The sequence below is a fragment of the Globicephala melas genome, chromosome 8, assembly GCF_963455315.2.
Source record: "Globicephala melas chromosome 8, mGloMel1.2, whole genome shotgun sequence".
NCBI classification, from domain to species: Eukaryota; Metazoa; Chordata; class Mammalia; order Artiodactyla; family Delphinidae; genus Globicephala; species Globicephala melas.
In genome coordinates this window covers 22,023,971-22,040,145 of record NC_083321.1, presented here as the reverse complement: position 1 = coordinate 22,040,145, position 16,175 = coordinate 22,023,971, and the positions used below count along the sequence as shown (strand labels likewise).

The 16,175-nt window shown below is 39.4% G+C and overlaps 1 protein-coding gene across 3 annotated transcripts in view; it reads left to right on the top strand.

Annotated features, from left to right (window-relative positions):
- The window catches only part of IFTAP (intraflagellar transport associated protein), a 59,539-nt gene extending 58,500 nt beyond the window's left edge, over positions 1-1,039 (top strand). For all 3 annotated transcript variants that reach the window (XM_030864659.2, XM_060303348.2, XM_060303349.1), the window contains one exon: positions 802-1,039. In XM_030864659.2, the coding sequence (XP_030720519.2) occupies positions 802-960 (159 nt within the window). In that variant the 3' untranslated portion in view covers positions 961-1,039. The remainder of the gene's footprint in view (positions 1-801) is intronic.
- Positions 1,040-16,175: the final 15,136 nt, after the last annotated feature.

The window sequence follows — 16,175 nt, the reverse complement described above, 5'->3', positions numbered from 1 at the left end:
TGATTTCACTGTATCACACACCATTTGCTTTTGGAGAGGCCTTTTAAGGGGTGATGCAGTGAGATTTAAGGCATTAAATCTCTTTTGTTTATTGGAAAATATGCTTTTTTTAATCTACCTTCCTTTAGGAAGTCTTTAAAATTGACAGATTATGAATAAGTAGATACAAAATTATTACATCTCTTTGCAGCTACTCTGAGTTGCAGATAAATTCTGTAATATTTAAAAAATTCTTGGTAGGAAGAAAGGATCCTGGACTTTTTAATTTAGGGTGCTACTATGTGTTTTAATTCCTGCTGCTATTGGCCCAAGTATTATCTGAAGAAGTAAGTATATTAAGCAGAGAGTATTTTTATCTTTGAAAATGATGTTTTATTGCTACAGGTCTTTTTTAGTAAATGGTAAAAGTGTCCTTAAGGTTGACCAAAATCTTAAGGTATATTTTCTCACATTTGAATATAACTCTTAGTTTTTCCATATGCCTGTAGCCCTAACACTACAAATGGTAAAAATGTAATGAATGTGTGCAAGAGAGACTTTCTGATTCTTCTTGCCGTGGGCAGAATTAGTTAATGATATTCATTCAGATGCAGGATGGTACAAATGGGGCATATTAAGAGGCTTAAATTAGGTCAAATTGAATAATTGAATTTATTCCTTTACTTAAAAACAGCTTAATCAGCTCAGAGTGCTGAACTCTAAAAAAAGTTTAATTAAATATTAATAGAGAGTTTATGTTTTCAACTTTATCTTCATTTACAATGATTATATGTTATTTTCCTCCTTTGTTACCTTTTATAGATAGTCGGAGGTGAAGTTCGGCCCTTCTCACTTGATGAAGAATTTGATTATGACGCTGTGATGCTAACCCCCAAGTTCACTCCTGCAGAGGTAGATACCATCAAAGAGCTATGCAAGCAAAAGAGAAAGAGCACAGACTTAGAGAAACCCCGGGACTGATCCACCAAGACATCTCCGTGTTTATTTTTATTTTGTTCTTATTCGAGCAACATTAGAATAAAATACATACCTACTAGAATCCCTTTTGTGGAAATTTGTGTGTGCGTTGATTTATCAGAGTTATTTGTCAGTAGGGAGATGAAACTTTATAGGGTTTTATGAGACTCTACCCTTACAGAGTTCTCTTCTGTCACATGGCTGCATCCATGGCTGGTCGGGGGAGATGGAGGTGGCAAATGGGGACAGGAAGCAGTGCCTACAGAAGGGTCCATCTGATGAGAGTGCGGAAACTAGGTAATGTGGGGTATTGTAACAAAGACTGGAAATTTCATCCCACCTCCTTGGGGAGGAAGGGCAATTGAACATGCAAAACACAAAGAACTGACTATGTGATAGGTCATGGTCTCAGGTGTCCAGAGATAGTGGTATGAATGTGAGTGCTGAGAGGTTGGGCGTCTAGGATTGATTGGGAAAAGACTTTACTGAAAAAGAAAGCATCTGAGAATTGATTATATGTCATATATTAAATTCTTGCACTTTGTTATTGCTGTTCAGCCATGTGTGAGGAAAGTTACAAAGTACAAGGAATGATCTCTATTTCCAGAAGTTTACAGTATCATTTGAGAAGGCAAGGCACGGATAGAGAAGACAACTAGAGAATGTAGAAACTATTAGGAAGTGCTAATTGTGTAAAATAGCCACGAATGCTTTAAAGGGAGGAGAAAAAGTGGTGAAGGCACAGACGAAGGGGAAATAGTGTGTATGAAGTAACTTTTATCATTGAAGGAATCAGTAACATCAAATGTACTTAGTCTTTTTTTTCTTTGACTGTATATATTTTATTTCTATTTTTTCTTTTCCATTATGGTTTATTAGAGGATATTGAATATAGTTCCCTGTGCTATATAGTAGGACCTTGCTTATCCATTCTGTATATCAGGGGTCCCCAACCCCCGGGCCATGGACCAGTATCCATCTGTGGCCTGTTAGGATCCGGGCCGCACAGCAGGAAGTGAACAGTGGGCAGGTGAGCAAACAAAGCTTCATCTGTATTTACAGCCGCTCCCCATCGCTCGCATTATCGCCTGAGCTCTGCCTCCTGTCAGATCAGCGGCGGCATTAGATTCTCATAGGAGCGTGAACCCTACTGTGAACTGCACACACGAGGGGTCTAGGTTGTGAGCTCCTTATGAGAATCTAATGCCTGATGATCTGGGGTGGAGCTGAGGCGGTGATGCCAGCACTGGGGAGCGGCTGCAAATACAGATTATCATTAGCGGAGAGGTTTGACTGCACAGAGACCATAATAAATCAATTGCTTGCAGACTCATATTAAAGCCCTATCAAGTGAGCAGAAGTGAAAACGAGCTCAGGGCTCCCACTGGTTCTGCATTATGGTGAGTTGTATAATTATTTCATTATATATTACAATGTAATAATAGCAGAAATAAAGTGCACAATAAATGTAATGTGCTTGAATCATCCCAAAACCATCCCCTCCCATCCTAGTCTGTGGAAAAATTGTCTTCCACGAAACTGGTCCCTGGTGCCAAAAATGTTGGGGACTGCTGCTGTATATAATAGTTTGCATCTGCTAATCCCAAACTCCCCATCCATTCCTCCCCTGCCCCCCCCCAACACCCTGGCAACCACAAGTCTGTTGTCTATGTCTGAGTCTGTTTCTGTTTCCTAGATAAGTTCATTTGTGTCATATATTAGATTCCACATATAAGTGATATCATATGGTTATTTGTCTTTCTCTTTCTGACTTGGTTCACTTCGTATGATAATCTCTAGGTTCATCCATTGTTGCTGCAGATGACATTACTTCATTCTTTTTTATGGCTGAGTAGTATTCCATTATATATATATATATATATATATATATATACACCACATCTTCTTTATCTGTTCATCTGTTGATAGACATTTAGGCTGTTTCCATATCTTGGCTATTGTCAATGGTACTGCTGTGAACGTTGCGATGCATGTATCCTTTTGAATTATAATTTTGTCTAGATATATGCCCAGGAGTGGGATTTCAGGATCATATGGCAACTCTATTTTTTGTTTTTTGAGGAACCACCATACTGTTTTCCATACCAGCTGCACCAATTTCAAATGTACTTAGTCTTAATTAGTTTTCATACAGGCCTGTGCTTGTGTGTGTGTATATATTCATAAAAACTGCCATTTATATTCCTTACAAAAAACGCTCTTGATTTAATATTGCTGTAGTCAGGTGGTTTCCACATCTATTTTTCTTTGTCTAGTCAAAAGACTCACAAAACATCATTTATATGCCAAGCCTATGCTAGGCAATGGGGAGGATACAAGTAAATTAGACATGGTCTGACATAGTGGGGAAGACAAATGTATAAACAAATAATTATGGTAGAGCTGCCTATGCTAGGCAATGGGGAGGATACAAGTAAATTAGACATGGTCTGACATAGTGGGGAAGACAAATGTATAAACAAATAATTATGGTAGAGTTGCACTGTCCAACATCATAGCCACTAGCCACTAGTGTGACTGAGGAACTGATTTTTAAATGTTAATTTTATTTTCATTTAAAATATAAAGTTGATATTTGATGCACTTATTATAAAACTCTCAAGCCCATTTGGAACAACTTGGGTATGTGAATCTGCTTTTTCAGTTGTAAATTTTATGACATCTAAATACAGATCATTTATTTTTGATGACAACTTAGTGTCTAAAATATGCTATAAATGTAAAATGCACATGGGATTTCAAAGAATTAATATGAAAAATTATAGACTCTTGTTTTTGTATTGATTACATTTGAAATGATAATATTTTGGGTCTATATGGTTAAATAAAATATATTATTAAAAATTACCAATTTCTTTTTACCTTTTTAATGAGGCTACTAGAACATTTAAAATTACACATGTGGCTTGTGTATTTTTATTTGACAGCACTGCAGTAGAGTGTAATCAGTTTTGTAAGCGTAATGTGTACTAAGAGGTACTGGGCAAAGCAAGTTGGAGTTATTGAATTATGCCTTGGAGAGCTGGAGAATCGTCAAAGAGGAGGTGACATTTGAGGCTGGCCAGGAAGAATCAGTAGGACTTTTTGATTGGAGGCTATTAGAATAGTTTGTGTGGGAGATAAGAGCCAGAATTAAGGCAGTGTAAGTGGATGTGGAAGGTATGGATTTGATTAGAGATTTGGATGTAGAACTAGCAAGGATTTTTGATTGATGCAATGAGGGGACAAGGGAGCAACTGTGAGGTTAAAACAAGATTTTAGCATGCAATCTATACACACATGCTGACTTGAGGAGACAACTGCATTGTGACATAATTGTTCATAAGACCAGAGGATCTCTTTTGACTCAATATATATATACATAGCATTTTGGTATTTTAGATGAAGAAAGACTTCACCATTTTTAAGGCATCCCAATTCTATGTACTTAAATAGTTTTATAATAGAAGAAACAAAACTAAGTATTCAAAAAGAATTACACTTTGGCGGAGTATTCCATTAACTAGGCAGGGTAGATGGCAGGTGAACGTTACTGTAGAGTATTCTATCTGTAGAGTTGGTGTATTATTGGCTTCATTCCTTTTGGAAATTTTTAAAAATTAATTTATTTATTTTTGGGTGCATTGGGTCTTCGTTGCGGTGTGCAGGCTTCTCATTGCGGTGGCTTCTTTTGTGGAGCACAGGCTTTAGGTGTGCGGGCTTCAGTAGTTGTGGCATGTGTGCTCAGTAGCTGTGGCTCGTGGGCTCTAGAGCGTAGGCTCTATAGTTGTGCACAGGCTTAGTTGCTCCGTGGCATGTGGGATGTTCCCGGACCAGGGCTGGAACCCGTGTCCCCTGCATTGGCAGGCAGATTCTTCACCACTGCGCCACCAGGGAAGTCCCCCGCTTTGGAAATTTTTGATTCCTACATTATTTGGGGCAATTGTGCATTACAGCAAAAGTGACACTGGAAAATGGGTCCCTTAAGGCCTTTGAATGAAATAGTTTTGTCTCAACCGTACCATTACTCTTCCCCTAACTAGCAAATACTCCTCTATGACTTTCAGCTTTATGGGTCCCTTGAATCGATGTGAATGGTTTATTTTACGTTGGCTGGCAAACGCTAACCAAGTACCTTTAGAAGAAGCCTGAGCTTGTATTCATAGATAATGCTTACCCGGATTAGGTAGTGGCATTGAGGATAAGAAAGAGTAGAAGATAAGGAGAAGCTCCTGCATGTATACACCAAAATGGGAGGGAAGAAAAAAAGAGTATCTTGAAATAAGATAGCAGTTACAACATGAACAAACTTGAATGGAGAAAATTTCACTCCAAGCCTGCCGTACCAGCCCTAGCTTGTTCAGTGTGGTGGCACACCAAGCAATCTTATTCCTTCAGCATCCATCTTATGGGGAGTTTTGCACAAGAAGGAGAAGAAATACTTAGACCTGATATTGAACTTCCTTGATTCCTTCATCAAGAAATTTCTTTTCCCTTGAATGAGATAGAGCTGTATCCTCATTTAAAAGAATAAATTTTCCTTATGTGCTAGGTAATTGTGTGGATGAATTAAAATATGAAAAAGACACAAAAAATTTTCATTTCCTTGGCTTGTTTCTTGGAGGTTGAAGGTACCTGAGTACAATAGCGTGGGAAATGACATGAAAGAGACAATCTTAGAATTTCCTAGAAAAATATTTCTCCATATGTGGAAGAGAAATCGATACTTTTCACCCTGGCCTACCCAGCCCTTACACCCTATGGCCCCTACTTACCTCTCCAATCTCATCTTGTACCTTCTTCCTCATTTTTTATTATGTTCTAACAAGTTCATATTCTTTTTTGTTTTTCAAGCACTCCACCTTGTTTCCACCTTAGGACCTTTGCTCGCACTCTTCTTTCTGATTGGCCTTCCCAAGTCTTGGTGTAGCTGGGTCCTTCTCATTATTCAGGTCTCAGGTGAAACGTGTCTCCCCAGTCTCTCTCTTGATCACCCTATCTAATCCCGTTCTTACAACCTTCACTCCTTCCCGGTTTATCCCATTATCTTACCTTGTCTGTGTCTTATCTGACTCTCCCATTAGATCATAAACTGCAAGAGGGCATGGACCTCCTCTGTCTTTTTATTGCTGTGTCCCCAACACCTGAAAAGGACCTGCAATAAAGTAGGTGTTCAATAAATATTTACTGAATGAATCACACCTAAAGTATGAGCTTATTAGTTTGAAGAACCCAGAGGTCCATTTCATTGATTCAGTTTAGTTAGACATGTACTGAGCACTTTTGGTATATATTCTTACTTCTTAGAGTCATGACAATCCGGTGGCCCATGCAAATTTGGGAAGCCTCACCTGATTGGCTTGAACTGTTCCATCCAATCTGAACCTTCTTTTCCTTGCCGTAACTCCATGGAAAATTGAGAGACTCTTGGTTCACATGGAAACTTGACCCGCTTCTCAATTGTTCTTTTGAAACCTTGTTATGACTTCTTAGCATTAAAAACCCTATTGAGGAGCCATTCCTGTGATACAATACTGATATTGCCAACATTCTACATTAAAAAGTGTGGACTGATGACTAAAGGAAAACTGGAAAGGGAAAAAGAAAACCAAACTTCAAGAGTGAGGTAGGAAGGAGAAAAATTCCATTTTGGTAGCTGCCTGTAAAGCAGAAGCCTTTACCATTCATTCAAAAATGTTAATGTTCATAAGAGTCATCACATTTTAGAGGTGGTCTTAAAGCCTAATTCCCTCATTTTCATTACACTTTTATTTATTTTGAGTGTCATGTAAGCCACAAGAGGTTTTTAAACAGAGGAGAGACATAATCTGACTTTCATTCGGGGGGAGATGGTGGAAAGGGGGTAGGGCTGTATTGTATTGGGGGAAGACTCCACTGGAGGGACGTGTGTGCCAGGTTATATTGTTCTCTCTCTGGAAGTTTCTATGATTTGGTTATCCCCAGTATTCTGAAAATTTACAATGATCTGTGTTGACACATGTCTATTTTAATTTTTTGTCCTGGGCACTCAGTAGCCTTTTAGTCGGGAAAGCTACATCCTTAGTTCTGGGAAATTGTCTTGAATTATTTTTTGATGACTTGCTTCCTTCCATTTCCTCTTTTCTTTCTTTCTAGAATGTTCGCTTTTTGGATATTGAACTTCTTAGATGCTACTACAATGTTTTCGTACTCTCTTCTGTTTTCTTTCCTTTTGCTCTGTTTTCTGAGATTTTCCTCAACTTTATCTTCCACGTTTTTATTGCAAGGTGTGTATTATTTTCTTTTTTGAATTTTGTATTATTTTTAAATCTGCTAAATAGTAAAGCCAGTTCCATGAAAAGCAAACACACACCAAGAAACCACATCCAGAGTGATCAGGACAGCATGCCAGAGCTGCATCAGGGCTAGACGATTAGAACTGAGAGAGTGAAGGTAGCATCTCATCCTTGATAAGGATGAGCATGGCGCCCCTTGATGGGAAGCACTTGTGTTCATGATGCTGAATGAATGAGCCGTAAGAGATGGAGATTCCAAGAGGGACTTGGGTATTCCCAGCGTGTTGTAGAAAGCGTCGGGTGTGAACAAGTGGAGGCTAGGTAAGCTCTGGGATCCCTAACACTGAGAGAGGGAAGTGATGCATTAGGTGCTGGGTCTTTGGCTGCGTTGCCTTTGGAATGTACGAGGCATTCATGTGTTAGGCACTCCATCCTCTAAAGCAGCTCCTTTTTCTCTTCCTGATGTTCCTGTTTTTGGAACCACATTGGTTGCCAGAGGCTATTATTTTGGCCTCTGCGCTACCTTTTCGTTCCAATCTCTCCTCTGTACCCCCCTGGCCATTATTCAAGACTTCATTTTTGCTTATCTCCTCCAGGAAGCCTTCCTACTTCCCAATTAGTCTCTAAATGCCTCTATTCTTTCCATCCTGGCTTGTTTTACGCATTGTTTTCATATTCATCTTAATGTTACTATCTTGTTTCAAAACTACTACTAGCTGCTCATTGCCTACTGATTATTAAAAACTCAATTTAGCATCCAAGGCTCTATTCCCTTGTACCCCCACGATACAGACAAAACTGACTACACGTGGTTCCCAAATTTGCCTCCCACCTTCACGCTTTTCTTCTTACTGTTCTTTCTTTCTGGATGGTCACCCTTCATTTCTGCCCAGTGAATTTCTCCTCATCCTTTAAGATGCACCAGGTATAATTTCATCTTCCCCAGAACCTGGATATCACTTTGTAACACTGTTGCTACTTGTCACATTCTGCCTTGTGTACATGTTCCCCCCTCACTGGAACCCACCCCCCTCACCGACTCCAAAGACAAACACCAAATCTCATTCATTCTTGCATCTTTAGGAAGCACTGTCTCTTACGTATTATGGTTCTTATCTGGCTTCATTTACTTACAAAATCCAGGAAGAGTGCCACAAAAATGGATCCCATTAAGATTTATTCATTCAACTAATGTTTATCTACTGTCTGGTTCTTTTGTTACGTTTTGTTTTTAGAAACAAATAGTTAATGTCATGATTTGTTAATCCATTGAATTTATGATAAAGAAAAGAAATGCAAAATGTCTGCACAAGCTGCACCAGAATGTTGATTTATTGAGAGAACAATCAGAAAAAGTAATTCCATCCAGTACAAAAATGAGAGGGAAAAAAAGACCCAACAATATGATTCTAATGTAAGTGAATTTTGCATGAGGGAATGTATGAAGACATTTTAGTATCAAAATAATGGCAAGTCAGTAATAAAGGTTATGGTACATGATAAATAATTATAATACTTTGCATCACTATAAAAATGTGCAGTCTTTCTAAAGAGATTTTTGTTGTTGGTTCCACTTCAGATGGTAGTAGATTATCTCCATTGTGTGCATTTAGAATATTGACATCCCTGTTAAGATTAAAAAAGTAAATCCAATAACTCTCCAAATTGTGTTAATATTGGCTATATTCTCAGAAGAAATTAGCATGAATTTTAGTTTAGGTTAAAAAGTATTTTCAAGGGATGGCTTATGTGCAAGTGGTGGTAATGGTGCATGAAGTAATTAGGGTGTTTAACAACCATGCAGAAAAAACTGCTAATTCTTTTTATTTTTACCCACAAAGATGGGAAAACCTGGAAAGTATCTGAATCACAGACATATTGGGGCATTTTGGGGAGAAAAAAACCATGATATCAGATATCTTTGCAAAAATGATTTCCTAAGTCCTTTGGGTTTAAGAAGGTCATTGTCTTGAACTTATAGAGGACTTAGCTTGAAAAATAAAGGTCAGCTGATTCCTGAGGAGACTTTAGTTTCCAGAGAGCAGTTTATGCTTTTCTTTAAATGCTTTGGTTATAGTATTATCCTGTTATTGATGTATTGACTCTAATGACTTCTGATGACTTGATGTTTTTATATCTATCTCTATATATATGATATATATTTCATGTGTATATATATTTATATTATTTTGCAGTGAATCCAACTTATATTCAAATGTGAATGAAATCCACAGTTTGGTTAGTCTGTGTTACCTTTTTGTTTTGCTAAAATTGAGTTTGCTAACTTTTCTCTGGGGAAAAAACCTGCAGCATTTGTTTCTTCAGCTCTATTCCTGTTATTGTTCTGCCCTGTGAGCTTTGCTTATAGCATCGGTTTCTGCTTCCCCCGATCCCACCGAGCATAAGTGTAACAGAGAGAGGTACATGTTGGTGGATGTTTCGTGTTTGAACAGCTGAACACCTGGCTACTGGTATGCAGGTGCCCAGAACTCTGGAGGAGGGGCTTTCAGTTAAGACAAACAAGAAGAATATGTGCAAGTTGCAGATGAGGACTTGGGTATTGGACTTGAGATGTTTCTGTGTTCAAAACAATAAGGAAATGTGAGTCCCTTACAAGTCAGGGACTGAGTAAAGGGCTGGTCAGAGTATTTCTGGAAAATTTCTTCACTTACATAATGGCTTCTGTATTTGTTGGCCTAAATGAGTCTACTATATCCTGTTTAGTTATGGTACTCAATTTTCAAGGATCACAAAGGGTTTCATACAGATGGTACCCAAAGTGATCACTTCTCATTATGGTGAAATTAAGCTCTAATATGCTATATATCAAACAAATAACCTGTCCAATGCCATCACCATAGTTTAGAATGAGAAATGAATTACATTTTGCTAAAAGTGTGCTCCCATGTTCATTTTCCCCAAATTTGACAGTCATTACATTTTAAGTAATAATTAATCAAAATAGAAAGTATTAAGAAAACACTAAGCGTCAACTGAGTGTTTACCGCATGTTCACCATCATATTAGATGAGATGTGGGAGAAGAAAAATGAATGGCTAAATACTTAGTAACATCACAGAGAGGCCAGTTTTGACACAGGAAAGAGAAGTCAGTGCAGTATCCTGGGGAGCCCAGTGGTGACCTAGTACTACCCTAGCTAGACTCATTGCTTCAAATAAGTTATTGACATTCCATAGCTAAGGGGAGAAGTAAATAGACCTTACTTTCTAGAAGTTGAGCCCCGTGTTCTTTTGGGGAGAGATGGCTCATCCGGATGATGTGGCATCAGTGGCACATACCAGTATCTGTATGTATTTCCCTGCCCATCCCCCTCCCCCGTCAGACACTACACCACAGATGGCACGTGTTCATCTTGCAGTGGTGAAGGGTTGACATCAAAAGCAAAGAAACCCTTGAAACCCATCCCTCTGGGCCCCCAAGAGCAGCTTCCCCCCACCACAGCGATGAAAGCCGGAGATAAGAGGGGCATTCCCACCACTGTACTCTCGTGGGCCGCTGACGGTTAATGCAGGTGGGCGTAAGGGGCTGCCTGTCTTTTGAAGGTCGTCTGTTGAACTAGAAGGCCACCTCCCTGGGGTCAGTGCCCTGCTTTGGCCCAGGAGCTGCTCTGAGAGTAGCCAGGTGGTGAATACCTGCCCGTATTTTCAGAAGACCAGAGGTGGCTGTCAAGAACTCCTCTATCATTCGAATGCAAGGCGGTGAGCCTCTGCGATGTGTGGCCGTTGCAGGGGCCGCCTTGATTCTTGTTTTTTCAGAAGTCCAATTCGATTGCTGAGCAGCTGGCTCATCTACCTCCTCCCATCAGCTAGACGGGAGGGAGGCTGGCTCTGTTCAACTCAGGGTGAGCACAGGTACAGTGCAGAAGAAGAGGAGCAAGCGTGAAATGAGTCTGCCATTCACCAAGCAAATGTCATTTGGCTTAAACTGGACTCTGCTATTTTATCTTGACCCACAACCCAGCACAACTCATCGTAATACATTATCACATACAAGATAGTTGGCTCATTAATAATACCCCAGGAAGGAGACAGGAGTAAACAATGAAAACTCCCACACATTAGCACCATAATGTACTACAATATTTTTCCTTCTTTTCCTCAAAATCCTCCATGTAATTAAATCCCAAGTAAGTCAGCGAACAAATCCCTCAGCTTCTTTTATTGCACTTTTGTTTTTTGGAGTGAATTTGTGATTTTTCATACTAGGGAGCAACTAAGCACAAGCTCCTGGATGGCTCTGAAAGTTTTCCTACAGACAATAAATATTTATTGAGTGCTTCTGATAAGCAAGGGCACTGGCTCTCTGGAGTTGCAGCAGCAAAGACAGAATGCGTATTGCTGATAACTGCTGTGATGAATGCCAACCTGGATGAAGTGAAAGAGAGCATTTGGGTGAAAAGGGAAAACCTCGTTAAGGAGGTTACAGGTAAGCTGAGACCATAGTGGCAAGATGGGGCCAGGCTTGCAATGACCAGGACAGAGTGTGTTCCTTTTTGAGCCAATAGCTAGGACAAGACCCTAAAGTGGGAAAAGCTTGATGACCAGAGAAACATAAGGAAAGCCTGCGTGGCTGGAGTGTAATGAGAGAAAGCAAAGGTTGGTGGAGATGACTGAGGCAGGTAGGGTGGTCCTGAGATATGATACTGGAGGTTACGGTAGGGAGTTGGATTTTAATCTCTGTGCTGCAGGAAGCCATGGAGGTTTTATTTGAAGTCTTTGATGTGCTTTATATTTTAAGAGATCAACTCTGCTTGCTGGTGTTGCGATTGGGTCAGGAGAAGAAGCAAGATGACCCGCTATGTGGCTGGTTTTGCAGTCATTCAAGTGGGGGGTGATGGTGGCTTGGGTGTTAATAGCAAAGGTGGAGAGAATGGATGGATTCAGGACCTATAGTGGAGATGGGGTTGATGGGACTCAGTGAGGGATTACATACGGGGAGGCTGAGTGGATGAGAAGACTTGAGGCTGAATACCAAGTTTATGCTTCACAGTTTTCTCTTCCAACCTCTGAGGGTTAAAGCTAGGGTAAAGAAAAACATGTTGATGGGGGCTTGAGATGTGTCTGGAACTTCCAAACATAACACTATGATATAGTAGGAGGTTTCATTCTTTATGAAACATCATCTTTCTGACTTGTGATACTTCTCAAGCCAAGTGCTATTTTCCCTCTTTTCCAGTTGAAACCTATGGATTATTTAATTACACTCTCACTTTGCAATAGCCCAGCCTCATTCTCATTCATCTCAGCATCTGAAAGAGGTTTTAAGCCCGTCATCTAAATATCAGTGGTGGCCACAGCACCTAGCATAGACCTGGAAATTGCCTAATAAATGTCTGGAATTGAATTGAAAAGGGATTTAGGGCAATGCCTCTCTGTGTGGTCTGTAGTCCCACGTGGTTCTGTGAACTGTTTGTTACAAGTCCCTGGCAAGAAAAGTCTGGAAATAAGAGCAAACATTTAGAAGCTTTTATAGCAAATTGAAATTGCTGTGACATCCAAGCCGCATTTCATTTTTCCAGTAATTTACTTTTATTCTGTTTTATAAAATAGCCATCTAAGATGTACTGGAAATTATCAGACAAAAAGACGAAACTGGGTTTTCACACCCAAACAGTTTTTTTTTTTTTTTTTTTTTTTTTGCGGTACGCGGGCCTCTCACTGTTGTGGCCTCTCCCGTTGCAGGGCACAGACTCCGGACGCGCAGGCTCAGCGGCCATGGCTCACGGGCCCAGCCGCTCCGCGGCATGTGGGATCTTCCCGGACCAGGGCACGAACCTGTGTCCCTTGCATCGGCAGGCGGACTCTCAACCACTGCGCCACCAGGGAAGCCCCATTTGGAGATATTTTAAATGAGATAACTAAGTGATAATCTCACTTAAAATAATAAAGTTGCCCATCCATAGTTCTCGAAGCTGATCCACATCAGAATCGCCTGAGGGCAGATTTGCAGATTCTGACTCATTAGGACTGGGGAGAAGTTTAGGAACCTGTATTTTTAAAAAAATAAAGATAATATTTTAGACTTAGGTAACAATTTGTGCCAGACACTGTTCTAGGAGCTTTCCCCACATTAACTCATTTAATCCTTATAAAACCCTATAAGGTGGATACAGATATTATCTCTATTTTACAAATGAGGAAATCAAGCCACGGAGTAACTTCTTAAGGTCACAGAGCCACTATTAGAAACTGATTGGGGTGTGAGGGTGGTGTCTGTCTAGAGGGTAGCACTTGGAAAAAGTGTTGCAGGTGCTGGTGGCCTTGGGGATGGCAGGTATGGAGATTGTATAGCCCAACTCTCTCACCCTCTGGGTGGTTATCCATTTCACTTGGAAAGATTGGGCCACTGACATTTTCAGAGTTATTTCCTTATGCTAAGATGATTGCATTCTTCATTTTTTCTGGGCATAGTAATATAGTTGTCCATTTAGGGCATTTTGACTTATTTCCCCCAGTAGACTCTTCTTGCCCTTCTATTTCCTATTAGCTCTCCTCTGCCCCCTGTGAAGTGCTTGTCTTTATCAGACAAATGCTTCTATCTTGAGTCTCCAAATAAAGTGAAGGAAATGGAAATAATATGTATGTCCTAGTGACACTTTATGAATGAAGAAGTAGTGATTTTTAAAGATCTAGAGTTTAAATGATTAACATTAGTGTAACTAACACAGTATATTACAGATAATTTTATTTATTTTCACCTCAACTGAAGAAGAATGATGGTATTAAAGCTATGATTAATTCTATGGTGATGACTGAATTGTGGGCCACCTGAAAACAAGATGAAATTTTAAAAGGCCTTAATGTAAAGTCCTTCACTTAGATCCAGACATCCAGGGACACAAGTTTCTAGAAGTATTTCCTGGAGTCATTTCTAGAAATAAAGCTGTTTAAAAAATTAGAGCTAGCATAAATTAGCATTTACTATTTTTCGGGCACCGTTATAAGTTCTTTAAATATTTGAGCTCATTTAGTCTCTCCAACAACCCTATGGATAGGTACTATTATTACTAGAAGTTTACAGATGAGACCATTGAGGCACAGAGAGGTTGCATAACTTGCCCAAAGTTGCACAGCTGACAAGTGGCAGAGCTGGGATTCTAACCCAGGTGTCCTGGCTCCAGAGTCTGGGCTCTGAACCCCCCTTACTGGATTTTGGCTGGGATTATATCAACTCACTGTGGTAATGTCGGTAATCCGGTGCTGACCAGAATTTAAATTGTCATTTTCTGTGTCCTTCATTAATTAAAAAAAATGCGGAACAAAGGATTGTTAATAAGCGCTATGAGCTTATTATTAATTAGCATGATGTTTCAATACATCGACTCCATGGAGGTTCAGGGAAGGGTACAATAAAAAGGATCCTTAATTGTGAAGATATTGGGCAAACGTGGGTGATGACTGCTCATGGGACCATAATGTTGCCCTCTGCAATATTTCTATGTCAGAGGGGGGTTCACTGGAGGGACTCAGGAGTAAATTTAAGGGGCCATGGAAATGCGAACATAGAGATCTGGGACTGGGAGAGTTTTTACAATCCCCATTTGCAATGGAGGCATCTGTGTCTGCTGTCTCAATAAGGCTCTTACTTGACTTTCAATAGAGGGGACCAATCCTCTTTATGGAAGTGAATATTGCAGGTGAACAGTTTTGTTTTGTTTTCCCAGTGAATCCAAGACGAGCAAACATGGCCAGCAGTTTTCTCTCCATAACCCTACCTGGCCTGTTAAAATACACAGCTCCAAGCTTTACTGAAAGAACATGTTTTCATCATTTTTTTTGCCCTCTTCTGACTCTTCAAAGGAATTCTGGCCAAGAGTTCCAGGAACTCTGAATGTAGCTGCTGCAGGTCCATAACAAATTCACTAAGTGCCCCATTGTCCCCTGTAGCCTGGGCGCTCTTTTTGGTGGAAAGTGTAATCTCCTTTGAAGAGTTTTTTTCAAAACTCTGCTGAGTTATTTCGGAAAACCCAGTCTCTTAGAATCCTTATCTGAAACACTAAAAAAGATATTAAAATCAATTAACTTCACATATGAAAAAATTCTTCATATGTTTTATCTTCCTTTACATAGTTTCTTGATTATGTTTGGAAATAAATTGCCTTGATTATAAATTGGATGGAAAGGAATGTCTTTTAATTAATTTGAAACATGCTGTCATGTTGCTGATTTGTACCATAGAATGAGAAACTGAGTTGAGAGCTATAAGTCGTTCTGATAGGAGTGAGCTGCAGTTGTATTTTTATTTTATTTTTGGCTGAGTGGTGGACTCGGAGCTCTGCTTTCTTAAAGGGACAGACTGAAAAATCTGTCCTTTATTTGGAAGTCAGGCTGAGTTTTATTGGCTTTTGGTTGCCTGAGAATTTGTGAGAGCATTTTACAAACTTCTCCTGTTTTCTTTCTGTTTTTAAAAAATGATAACAAGAAATTACCAAGGTCATAAGCCGAGACACTGGCAACTACAAAGAAGAACTTTGAATGACGGAGCTGGACAGAGCAATTATGTAACAATCTCTTATGTCTAAACTTTATTAAGGGTATTATCTCATTTAATTGTAACTCACTTTAAGCTGCGGAAACTTCTCAGAGAGGTTAAATAACTTAACCAAGGTCACTCTGTTAGTTCACAGTTCAGCCAGATCTGTTTGATTTCAAATCTATGCTCTTAATTGTTCAGGTCTTGGGATCTTAGGAATCTGGGGGCTTCTTGTATGATTAGTGGTCAATGCTAAATTGCTAACATTAATCTTAAGTGGTGTAAATAACAAAATATACCTTGTAAGATATATATGATGGTTAGTCTATAAGTCTACCTGTGAGGTTTTTTTTTTTTTTAACCTGTGAGTTTTAATGTAGGGACTTAGATACCAGATAGCCTTTTGTTTGTTTGCTCATAATTGTCTTAGTACGATGGTATTCAAATTTA